This window comes from Neomonachus schauinslandi, chromosome 16 (genome assembly GCF_002201575.2).
Source record: "Neomonachus schauinslandi chromosome 16, ASM220157v2, whole genome shotgun sequence".
Classification (NCBI taxonomy): domain Eukaryota; kingdom Metazoa; phylum Chordata; class Mammalia; order Carnivora; family Phocidae; genus Neomonachus; species Neomonachus schauinslandi.
The window spans coordinates 10,751,458-10,764,547 of NC_058418.1; the positions used below are offsets into that span (position 1 = coordinate 10,751,458).

The window sequence follows — 13,090 nt, forward strand, 5'->3', positions numbered from 1 at the left end:
AAATCTTTAAAAAAAAAAAAAAAAAAAGAATGGATGGAGAGATGCAGAGCCTACACGACTGGCAGAAACTGAAAGAATATGTGACCACTAAGCCGGCCCTGCAAGAAATATTAAGGGGCGGTTCTATAAAAGGAGAAAGACCCCAAGAGTGATATACAACAGAAATTTACAGGGACAATCTATAAAAACAACGTCTTCACAGGCAACATGATGACAATTAATTCATATCTTTCAATAATCACTCTCAACGTGAATGGCCTAAACGCTCCCATAAAACGGCACAGGGTTGCAGACTGGATAAAAAGACAGGACCCATCCATATGCTGTCTACAAGAGACTCATTTTGAACCTAAAGATACATCCAGACTGAAAGTGAAGGGATGGAGATCCATCTTCCATGCCAGCGGACCTCAAAAGAAAGCTGGGGTAGCAATTCTTATATCAGACAAATTAGATTTTAAACTAAAGTCTATAATTAGAGACACAGAAGGACACTATATCATTCTTAAAGGGTCTATCCAACAAGAAGATCTAACAATTGTAAATATCCATGCCCCCAACATGGGAGCAGCCATCTACATAAGCCAACTGTTAACCAAAATAAAGAGTCATATTGATAACAATACGTTAATTGTAGGAGACCTCAATATTCCACTCTCAGCAATGGACAGATCATCTAAGCAGAAAATCAACAAGGAAACAAGAGCTTTGAATGATACACCGGACCAGATGGACCTCATAGATATTTACAGAACATTCCACCCTAAAACAACAGAATACTCATTCTTCTCAAGTGCACATGGAACTTTCTCCAGAATAGACCACATACTGGGTCACAAATCAGGTCTCAACCGATACCAAAAGATCGAGATTATTCCCCATATTCTCAGACCACAATGCTTTAAAACTGGAACTCAATCACAAGAAAAAATCTGGCAGAAATTCAAACACTTGGAAGCTAAAGACCACTCTGCTCAAGAATGTTTGGGCCAACCAGGAAATCAAAGAAGAACTTAAACAATTCATGGAAATCAATGAGAACAAAAACACATTGGTCCAAAACCTATGGGATACTGCAAAGGCGGTCCTAAGGGGGAAATACATAGCCATCCAAGCCTCACTCAAAAAAACAGAAAAATCCCGAATTCACCAACTAACTCTACACCTTAAAGAACTAGAGAAAAAGCAACAAACGATGCCTAAGCCACGCATTAGAAGAGAAATAATTAAAATTACAGCAGAAATCAATGAATTAGAAACCAGAAACACAGGAGATCAGATCAACAAAACTAGAAGTTGGCTCTTTGAAAGAATTAATAAGATCGATAAACCACGGGCCAGACTTATCCAAAAGAAAAGAGAAAGGACCCAAATTAATAAAATTATGAATGAAAGGGGAGAGATCACGACTAACACCAAGGAAAGAGAAACAATTATTAGACATTATTATCAACAACTATATGCCAATAAACTGAGCAATCTGGATGAAATGGAGGCCTTCCTGGAAACCTATAAGCTGCCAAGACTGAAACAGGAAGAAATTGACAACCTGAATAGGCCAATAACCAGTAACGAGATTGAAGTAGTGATCAAAAACCTCCCAAAAAACAAGAGTCCAGGGCCTGATGGATTCCCTGGGGAATTCTACCAAATATTCAAAGAAATAATACCTGTTCTACTGAAGCTGTTTCAAAAAATAGAAACAGAAGGAAAACTTCCAAACTCATTCTACGAGGCCAGCAGTACCTTAATCCCCAAACCAGGCAAAGACCCCATCAAAAAGGAGAATTTCAGACCAATATCCCTGATGAATAGGGATTCCAAAATCCTCAACAAAATCCTAGCTAATAGGATCCAACAATACATTAAAAGGATCATCCACCACGACCAAGTGGGATTTATCCCCAGGATGCAAGGGTGGTTCAACATTCGCAAATCAATCAATGTGATAGAACACATTAATAAGAGCAGGGAGAAGAAGCATATGGCCCTCTCAATTGATGCAGAAAAAGCATTTGACAAAATACAACATCCTTTCCTGATTAAAACTCTTCAGAGTATAGGGATAGAGGGAACATTCCTCAAGTTCATAAAATCCATCTATGAAAAATCCACAGCAAATATCATCCTCAATGGGGAAAAGCTGAGAGTCTTTCCCTTAAGATCAGGAACACGTCAAGGATGCCCACTCTCGCCACTGTTGTTCAACATAGTACTAGAAGTCCTAGCAACAGCAATCAGACAACAAAAAGAAATAAAAGGTATTCAAATTGGCAAAGAATAAGTCAAACTCTCTGTTTTCGCAGACAACATGATACTTTATGTGGAAAACCCAAAAGACTCCACCCCCAAATTACTAGAACTCATCCAGCAATTCAGTAATGTGGCAGGATACAAAATCAATGCACAGAAATCAGTTGCTTCCTTATACACTAACAATGCAACTGTTGAAAGAGAAATTAGAGAAATGATTCCATTTACAACAGCACCAAAAACCATAAGATACCTCGGAATAAACCTAACCAAAGAGGTAAAGGATCTATACTCTAGGAACTACAGAACACTCATGAAAGAAATTGAAGAAGACAGGGGCGCCTGGGTGGCTCAGTTGGTTAAGCGACTGCCTTCGGCTCAGGTCATGATCCTGGAGTCCCGGGATCGAGCCCCGTGTCAGGCTCCCCGCTCGGTGGGGAGTCTGCTTCTCCCTCTGACCCTTTCCCCTCTCATGCTCTCTCTCACTCTCTCTCTCTCCAATAAGTAAATAAAATCTTTAAAAAAAAAAAAAAGAAATTGAAGAAGACACAAAAAGTTCCTGGAAAAATATTCCATGCTCATGGATCGGAAGAATGAACATTGTTAAAATGTCTATGCTGCCCAGAGCAATCTATACCTTCAATGCCATCCCGATCAAAATTCCAATGACATTTTTCAGAGTGCTGGAACAAACAATCCTAAAATTTGGATGGAATCAGAAAAGACCCCGAATCGCCAAGGAAATGTTGAAAAAGAAAAACAAAGCTGGGGGCATCACGTTGCCCGATTTCAAGCTATATTACAAAGCTGTGATCACCAAGACAGCATGGTACTGGCACAAAAACAGACATATAGACCAATGGAACAGAATAGAGAGCCCAGATATGGACTCTCAACTCTATGGTCAAATAATCTTTGACAAAGCAGGAAAAAACATGCAATGGAAAAAAGACAGTCTCTTCAATAAATGGTGCTGGGAAAATTAGACAGCCACATGCAGAAGAATGAACTCGACCATTCTCTAACACCATTCACAAAGATAAACTCAAAGTGGATGAAAGACCTCAACGTAAGATAGGAATCCATCAAAATCCTAGAGGAGAACATCAACAGTAACCTCTTTGACATCGGCCACAGCAACTTCTTTCAAGATACATCTCCAAAAGCTAGTGAAACAAAAGCAAAAATGAACTTTTGGGACTTCATCAAGATAAAAAGCTTCTGCACAGCAAAGGAAACAGTCAATAAAACAAAGAGGCAACCCACAGAATGGGAGAAGATATTTGCAAATGACATTACAGATAAAGGGCTGATATCCAAGATCTATAAAGAACTTCTCAAACTCAACACCCAAAAAACAAATAATCAAGTCAAAAAGTGGGCAGAAGATATAAAAGACACTTCTCTGAAGAAGACATACAAATGGCTAACAGACACATGAAAAAATGTTCATCATTAGCCATCAGGGAAATTCAAATCAAAACCACATTGAGATACCACCTTACACCAGTCAGAATGGCAAAAATGGACAGGGAAAGAAACAACAGATGTGGGAGAGGTTGTGGAGAAAGGGGAACCCTCTTACACTGTTGGTAGGAATGCAAGTTGGTACAGCCACTTTGGAAAACAGTGTGGAGGTTCCTCAAAAATTTAAAAATAGAGCTACCCTATGACCCAGCAATTGCACTACTGGGTATTTACCCCAAAGACACAGATGTAGTGAAAAGAAGGGCCATACGCACCCCAATGTTCATAGCAGCAATGTCCGCAATAGCCAAATTGTGGAAAGAGCCGAGATGCCCTTCAACAGATGAATGGATAAAGAAGATGTGGTCCATATATACAATGGAATATTACTCAGCCATCAGAAAGGATGAATACAGGGCACCTGGGTGGCTCAGTTGGTTAAGTGTCGGCCTTGGGCTTAGGTCATGATCCCAGGGTCCTGGGATCGAGCCCCGCATCCGGCTCCCTGCTCAGCGGAAAGCCTGCTTCTCCCTCTCCCTCTGTCTGCCACTCTGCCTACTTATGCTATCTCTGTTAAATAAATAAATAAATAAATAAATCTTAAAAAAAAGAAAAAGAAAAAGAAAGGATGAATACCCAACTTTTACATCAACATGGATGGGACTGGAGGAGATTATGCTAAGTGAAATAAGTCAAACAGAGAAAGTCAATTATCATATGGTTTCACTATTTGTGGAACATAAGGAATAGCATGGAGGACATTAGGAGAAGGAAGGGAAAAATGAGCAGAGGGGGGAATTGGAGGGAGAGATGAACCTTGAGAGACTATGGACTCTGAGAAACAAACAGAGGGCTCTAGAGGGGAGGGGGGTGGGGGGATGGGTTAGCCCGGTGATGGGTATTAAGGAGGGCACGTATTGCATGGAGCACTGGGTGTTATATGAAAACAATGGATCGTGGATCACCACATCAAAAACATAATGATGACTAACATAAAATAAATATTTTAAAAATTTTTTAAAAATTAAAAAATTTTTAAATAAATTTAAAAATAATAATAATAAAATTTAAAATTAAAAAAAAAAGTTGAAAATAGAGCTACCATACAATCCAGCAATTGCTCTACTGGATATTTACCCCAAAGATAAAAATGTAGGGATCTGAAGGGGTACGTGCACCCCAATGTTTATAGCAGCAATGTCCACAATAGCCAAACTGTGGAAAGAGCCAAGATGTCCATCGATAGATGAATGGATAAAGAAGATGTGGTATATATATATAATGGAATATTATGCAGCCATTCAAAGGAATGAAATCTTGCCATTGCAATGACATGGATGGAACTGGAGGGTATTATGCTGAGTGAAATAAGTCAATCAGAGAAAGACATGTATCATATGATCTCACGGATATGAGAAATTATTAATCTCAGGAAACAAACTGAGGGTTGCTGGAGTGGTGGGGGGTGGGAGGGATGGGGTGGCTGGGTGATAGACCTTGGGGAGGGTACATGCTATGGTGAGCGCTGTGAATTGTGTAAGACTGTTGAATCACAGACCTGTACCTTTGAAACAAATAATACATTATATGTTTTAAAAAAAAAAAAAAAGAAGATAGCAGGCGGGGAAGAATGAAGGGGGGGATATCTGAGGTGGAGACGAACTATGAGAGACTATGGACTCTGAGAAACAAACTGAGGGTTCTAGAGGGGACGGGTGGGGGGATGGGTTAGCCCTGTGATGGGTATTAAAGAGGGCACGTACTGCATGGAGTGCTGGGTGTTATACGCAAACAATGAATCATGGAACACTACATCAAAAAAAAAAAAAGATTCTCTCTCCCTCTCCCTCTGCCCCTCACCCTCACCACCCCCCTCCTCTGCTTGCATGTGCACTCTCTCAAAAAAAAAAATCCTGAAATGCGGAAGTTATCTTGTATTATGTGGATGGGCCCAAAATAGTTACAAGGGTCCTTATCAGAGGGTGGTGGGAGGGAACTCTCCCAGGCCCCACCCTATGCATCTTTTCCTTTTGCTGGTTCCAATTTGTATTCTTTTGGGGGCACCTGGCTGGCTCAGTCAGTAGAGCGTTTGACTCTTTTTTTTTTTTTTAACGATTTTATTTATTTATTTGACTGAGAGAGACACAGTGAGAAAGGGAACACAAGCAGGGGGAGTGGGAGAGGGAGAAGCAGGCTCCTCGCTGAGCAGGGAGCCCGATGTGGGGCTCGATCCCAGGACCCTGGAATCATGACCTGAGCCGAAGCAGACACTTAACGACTGAGTCACCCAGGCGCCCCGAGCATTTGACTCTTGATCTTGGAGCTAAGTTGGAGCCCCACCTTGGGGGTAGAGATTACTTAAAGATAAAATCTTTAAAAAAAAATAATGGCTGATTTGTATTCTTTCTGCTATAATGCAATTATAATTTTAAGTGTAGAGCTTTCCTGAATTCTGTTATTCTAGTGAATGCCAGTTGGATCAGAAGTGAAGGTGGCCCTGGAAAGCCCAGCTGGTATCTGATGTCTCAGTGGGCAGTCTTGAGGAGGGCTGTGCCCATAACCTGGGAAGTTGTTGTTTGGTGAAGCTAACTTCAGGTGTTTGGTATCACAACTCACTACAGCATGTAAAAGGCTTCTCACGTTGCTCTATCAGCTAGTTAATACCGCCAGGATGCAAATTGCACTGGAAAACTTCACAAAGTCTGTAATTTTCTTTCCTAACCAGGACCCTCCTCATCTCCACGGGTATATCAGTGTCTTTTGACGTCTGAACGTCCAAACTACTAAACGACTACCATATATGGGTTTTATGATTATTTTGGCGTCAGAGAGAGGGGAGGGTGGTTAAGTGGGAAGCTGGCTGTATGAACGAGGTAGCCAACTGAGCTTGTTACATGAGAGCTGATGAATGAACTGCCGGGCATACTGGCATTAATAATTTCTGATAGTTTAGTTATGCATCCTGATAACTGTGAATAGCTTTTATCTTCTAAGGTTAATCAGTATGAATCTTTATATATTCAAAGATGTCTCAGAAATGAGAATTATATTAGACATTCACTGGAAGACAATGTTCCAGAACAATCCACCGGTCACACTAGTGTGCTCTAAACCTATTGGCCATCTCTAGGAGTAACAGAGATGTGATGTCCACTTGTCTCCAATATCTGTAAGCTTTTCATTTTTAAGAATCTTTATAAAAATAAGTCTTTTAATTTGTCTTCTTGTGACCTACAAAGAGCATTTTAGGACAGTTTTTGAATGTGGGGCACGATTGCAAAACACAGAAATATGCTGACGTTGAAGAGTTCAAAAAACCTTTGAGAGGGGCACCTGGGTGGCTCAGTCGTTAAGCGTCTGCCTTCGGCTCAGGTCATGATCCCAGGGTCCTGGGATCGAGCCCCACATCGGGCTCCCTGCTCAGCCAGGAGCCTGCTTCTACCTCTCCCACTCCCCCTGCTTGTGTTCCTGCTCTCGCTATGTCTCTGTCAAATAAATAAATAAAATCTTAAAAAAAAAAAAAAAAACCTTTGAGAAAAGGTGGCAGAAAATGCTACAAGATTTGTTACAAGAGAGACTTGGTCTATCATGCAAAACTGAGAAGTAACAATACTTATTAGGGTCATCATTCCTGAGGTTAAGTCTGCACGCGAAAAGAAGACCCAGAGAAGTGAAGCAAGAATCTAACATCCTGAACACGTCAAACGTGAAGTAACATAAATATGGAAACGGACAAAACAAGAAGGCGGTACATCCATCAATTACTAACAGAATTCGTCACCTAATTTATCACTTTTGCAGACAGGCTTCTCTGTTTCATTTTTCCAGCAGAGGGACAGCATATGAATTTACTTGCTCTGGGAATATTGAGTTTTTAATTTCTAAATGGGGAGAACTGAGGAATACGTAAATTAAAGAGAAAGGAAAGGAGATGGAGAAGTGAGGCGAAAGATAAGAGAGAGAGGGCAAGAGAAGGATGGGGGCAGTGAAAAAGGCTAGGTGGGAAAGAAATCGGAAGGCTGGGGACATGGACTAGGTATTCTTCCCATCCGGGAAAGGCTGGTATCATCGCTCACTTCTACAAGGACGGTAACTATTGAAACAACTTTTCATTTACCAAGTGCACAGGATCCCCTCCTATGCAGAAGGCCCATCCGAGACTTTGAGTAGACACAACAAATGAAGCTGCCAAAATTCCTACTTCATGGGGAGGTCGATGGTGAACAAGTAAATAAAAATGTTTTAGTAGGTCAGGAGGCGATCAGTACTCAGACACAAAATAAGGCAGGGTGAAGGCCTGGAGAACGGAGAGAGGGATGATGTTTGAAAGGGCAGACACAGAAGGCCGAGCGGATGCCAAAGAAATCCGAGCAAAGACCTTAGTAAGGGAGGGGCCACCGCCTCTCTGCCCAGGCAGAGGGGGAGCTAGTCGAAGGCCCTGCAACAGCAGAGAGAACACCCCAGGGGAGCCAGGATGCCAGGAACGATCTAAGTCAGGGTAAAAGCAAGGTTGATCAAAGAGGAACCTGGTGAGGAATCCAGATCAGGTAGGGTCTTGCAGGCCACTGTGAGGGCTCTGAGTGAAATGGGAAGCTTTGGAGGGTTTTCAGCAGGGGAATGGCATGGCCTCACTTGCTTTCTAACTGAGGTACCATGTGGTATCACTCCAGTACCATGTGCCGAACAGATGACAGGAAGGCAAGGGAGGAGGCAGGGAGACCAATATGGAGGCTGCTGTCGCAGTCCAGGAAAGGGAGGACAGGACTCGGACAAGAGTGGTCATCACGGACGTGGTGAGCAGCAGATTAGCTGGTACCTGAAGGAATAGCCACGTGGTCTTCCCTGGAATACCCATTTCTTTGGGGTTCTCCTTCCATCATCCAAAGCTCTTCTTCTGCCTCCAACTGGGATACCATATCTGGCTTGAAGGGAAGATGTCCTATGAAAAGGCAGATACACACTTCTAAGATACACACGCAGCTAAAATATATTTTTATCCAAGTTCTACAATCCTCAGAACCTTTTAAGTGGTATTTTAGGGACTTCTCGATCATGATAAGTAAATTTAGGTCATGACCTAGTTCATGTCTAGACAGAGATAAAATTAGATTTAGCCAATGTCTGTTCTCATCCTATTTCCCACACTCTCACACCACTCACTGCAAATGGTCAGTTTTTGCTGCAATGTGAGCAGGTCTTGATAAGGAACTCTGATAGTTTCTATCCTTATTCTGTTTTATTCTATTTCATTGGAAAAAAACAAAAAACAAAACAAAACAAACAAAAAAACACGCCAGCACAGGGTACTGAATTAATGCCATGACTAAACAGGGTTTCTCAACTGAGGCACTAGCAATATTTTGGACTGGCTAATTCTTTGTCCTTCGGGTTGTCCAGTGCATTGTAGGAGGTTTAAGCAGCACTGGTAGCCAGGGGCACCCCTCCCCAACCCCAGTTGTAACCATCAAAAGTGTCTCCAGACATTGCCAAATGTCACCTGGGGGCAAAACCACCCCTGGACAGAATTTTACCTGAGCAGAAAGACCAGGAAAACCTATGCCTGCAATCCCAGGGATTACAGAAACTTGTGTCTTCAGGGTCAGGGAACCAATTCAAAAGGTCCAAAGCTTTGGAACAACTAAGGACACTGACTCTCAAGGGGGTGTCATGGGGCGCCTGTTCTCACCCACTGAGACCAAGTTCTTGAAATTCTCCACCATCACATCTCGGTACAGCTTCCTCTGGGTGGAGTCCAGCAGCCCCAGCTCCTCCATGGTAAAGACCACCGCCACGTCCTTGAACGTCACAGCCTCCTACAACACCGAGCACACGCAACCTCAATCCCATAATCTCCACTGGAAAAGGGGCAGCACCGAGAAGGATCAAGAGGATTACCAAAAAATTTGTTGACAGTTTAGAGGGACCCCAGGCAGATTTCAGTCCCACAGTTATCTCCCCTCACTGTTCCCTCCCGACCACCCCACAAAGCTTGGATTCTGTTACTGTTTGTAATGTCTGCAGTGTTCACAGGCCTTCGGCAGCCCTCTCAGGACAAGCACACAGCTCTTCTGTGTTTTCAACGTACATGCTGTGTCCACCTGCCCCGTTCACAGCTGGTGAAGGCACTCTGCTCAAATTTCAAAGTTTTAATTCTAGGACCTTGGGGAAATTCCTTAACTTCCCACTCTCTCCATTTTCTCTTCTCTTTAATGTCGTCGATACCACAAAGTGTTTGAAAACATTAGATGACTGAGTATATGTAAAGCACGTAGAATGGTGCCTGGCATGTAGCAAATTGCTCAATAAATCTGAACAATTATCATCGTTATAGTGTCTCATTCCATTTTATGACCACAGATTTTAACTTTCCTTAGAATTGATGATTTATTTTTCATCATCCAAATCATGTATAATTACAGATTTTCAATTTTCTTTTCTTTTTTTTTTTCAGATTTTATTTGAGAGAGAGCAAGAGAGAGAGAGAGCACGAGAGCACACAAGCAGGGGGAAGGGCAGAGGGAGAGGGTGTGGGAGAAGCAGACTCCCTGCTGAGCAGGGAGACCAATGCGGGACTCAATCCCAGGACCTGGGATCATGACCTGAGCCAAAGGCAGACGCTTAACCGACTGAGCCACCCAGGCTCCCCAAGATTTTTAATTTTAATCAATGCTGCAAAGATCCTTTTACAGAGACCGTACTGCAACTGCAAAGTCACAGAATAAACACTTTCAAAATTTTCAAAGCACAGTGGCAGATTTCCGTCTCAAAAGGTTTTCCCAATTCACCTTTCATGCAAGAGAGTGTAAGTGTTCCTGAATCTCTAGACTCTGGCCAAATAGGACATAACTCCTTTAAAAAAAAATCTTCGGGGCTCCTGGGTGGCTCAGTTGGTTAAGCGACTGCCTTCAGCTCAGGTCATGATCCTGGAGCCCCAGGATCGAGTCCCACATTGGGCTCCCTGCTCGGCAGGGAGTCTGCTTCTCCCTGACCCTCCCCCCTCTCATGTGCTCTCTCTCAAATAAATAAATAAAATCTTAAAAAAAAAAAAATCTTCGACAATCTAAGTGAAATAAATAAATAGAAAGCCTTAGGGCACCTGGGTGGCTCAGTCGTTAGGTGTCTGCCTTCGGCTCAGGTCATGATCGCAGGGTCCTGGGATCGAGCTCCGCATCAGGCTCCCTGCTTGGCAGGAAGCCTGCTTCTCCCTCTCCCACTCCCCCTGCTTGTGTTCCCTCTCTCGCTTAAAATCTTAAAAAAAAAAAAAGAGAAAGAAAGAAATCTGTTGTTTTCCATTAACTTTTCCAAGGAAGAGGAGAGAGATGTGCCTAATCTGTGAGAAATTAAATCACATGTGAGGAGACAGAAAAGAATGCCTTACCTGAAACTTGGTCATTTTCTCCTGCTCCTTCTGGGGAAGGTCAGAGTCCTGGGAAGGCATAACTGGGGAAGGACAAAGAAGCCATGAGATGCAGACCAGGGAGCCCATGTGGATCTCTGCAGAAATTATATGAAAGCTTTCCTACTTCCAGGCAGATGTCGCCGCATAGAGCAATGGTAAGCAGAGCATGGAGCAGATTCCAACTACCAAGTCTCTCAGCCAGGGGCCATTGGACAGTGAACAACCTGTACAACCAAATGAAATATCCCTACTATAAGAATTTCTCATCCTGAGGATGTAGGAAATGAAGGGTATTGTTAACATGTAAGTTAAAAAAAAAAATGGCTTCTGAAGTCAAGGGTCTATGCTTAAATCCTAGAAACAGTATTTACCATCTATATAACATTGGGGGTGTTAAAGAAAAAACTGGGCCTCACTGTGATCATCTGCACATGAATATAAGAACTGCAAATCATACCCACCTCATAAGGTTGTTCCACGGATTAAATGAGTAGATGGAAAGTTCAAAGAACCAGGAGTCCCTTTTTCTTGCAGCTGCAAAAAAGCAGACGATACTTTGCATCATAAACTGTATCTGCAGATGTCTTTTCCAACAATAGCAAAAAAGGCCTGAAAGGTATCTGGACCTCACATATTAATACTCTCCTATAAAAGTCACCTTTATTTTCTGAAAATCCTAATTCCAACTTAAAATTTCTTCTTACTTATCTAACTAAAAATAAATAAATTTCTTCTTACTTAATAATTTGTTGCCCACCTAATAACATTTCATCCACACTGGTATTAGCAAAGCATCATTTCGAGTCAATTTACTTTATGAAGTCAAAACGGCTTATTGGTAAAAGCTTTTTATCCTATGTGCATGGAAATAAAGAAATATACAAAATAAAAATCAAGACATAGAAGATAGATTGAGAGGCTCCAACATTTCTCCAATAGGAGGAGTATGAAGAAAAGAGAACAGAAGAAATAGCAGAGAGGTCTTATTTCAAGATAATTGCTGAGTTCATATACAGCAATTCTGAACAGTATAAATAAAAATAAATACACTCTTGGGGCGCCTGGGTGGCTCAGTCAATTAAGCGTCAGACTCTTGATTTTGGCTCAGGTCATGATCTCAGGGTTTGAGTCCCAGCCCCACTTGGAGCTCTGCACTGAGCATGGAGCCTACTTGGGATTCTCTCTCTCCTTCTCCCTCTGCCCCTTCCCCACCTCTAAAAATTTTTTAAAAATAAATACAGTCTGGGGCGCCTGGGTGGCTTAGTTGGTTGGGCGACTGCCTTCGGGTCAGGTCATGATCCTGGAGCCCCGGGATCGAGTCCCACGTCAGGCTCCCTGCTTAACCGGGAGTCTGCTTCTCCCTCTGACCCTCCCCTCTCTCTCTCTCATTCTCTCTCTCAAATAAATAAAATCTTTAAAAATAAATAATACATAAATACATCCTAAAAAATCATGCTGAAATGCAGGAATGCAAAGAACTAAAAACAACAACAAGAATCCTTAAAGCTCCCAGAAAGAAAATAGTTTACCTAATAGAAATGACAATCTGATCGACAGAATCAAGGAAACAGAATGGAGATCTCAAACGACTGAATGCTATCTCCAAAAGGAAGAAAATAATTGTCAAACTTGAATTCTATGCTCAACCGAATGATTATTGACACGAAGGAGAAAAAAAGGACATTTCAGTTGAACAAAGATGAAGAACAATCATAACTATACGAACCTGAAAAGAAGCAATGGTAAGAAAACATTGCGTTTTTGTTATTAAAAAAAAAAGGCCCAAGAACGATAGGACCAATTTGGAGGGTGGTTTTAACAAAATATAGACTTAAAATCGGCCCCCCAGTTTAAAAAAGGCGGTGGTGGTGAGGTGCCATCATCAAATATCAAGTACATGTTTAGTTTCTACATTTCTCAGAATGAGAACACATACTGGCTAAATTTAGTATCTGAGACAGACAGCCGTTT

The 13,090-nt window shown here is 41.9% G+C and overlaps 1 protein-coding gene across 2 annotated transcripts in view; it reads right to left on the reverse strand.

Annotated features, from left to right (window-relative positions):
• ZNF227 (zinc finger protein 227) overlaps positions 1–11,279 on the reverse strand; it is a 19,614-nt gene extending 8,335 nt beyond the window's left edge. Inside the window, exons 1-4 of one of the 2 annotated variants that reach the window (XM_021681312.1) lie at positions 11,244–11,279; positions 11,099–11,160; positions 9,407–9,533; positions 8,537–8,659 (exon numbers count right to left, since the gene is read on the reverse strand). In XM_021681312.1, coding sequence (XP_021536987.1) covers positions 8,537–8,659; positions 9,407–9,533; positions 11,099–11,160; positions 11,244–11,265 — 334 coding nt within the window. In that variant the 5' untranslated portion in view covers positions 11,266–11,279. Of the gene's footprint in view, positions 1–8,536; positions 8,660–9,406; positions 9,534–11,098; positions 11,161–11,243 lie in introns of those variants that run through there. The other variant, XM_044921968.1, reaches the window with a different exon arrangement.
• Between the last annotated feature and the right edge of the window lie 1,811 nt (positions 11,280–13,090).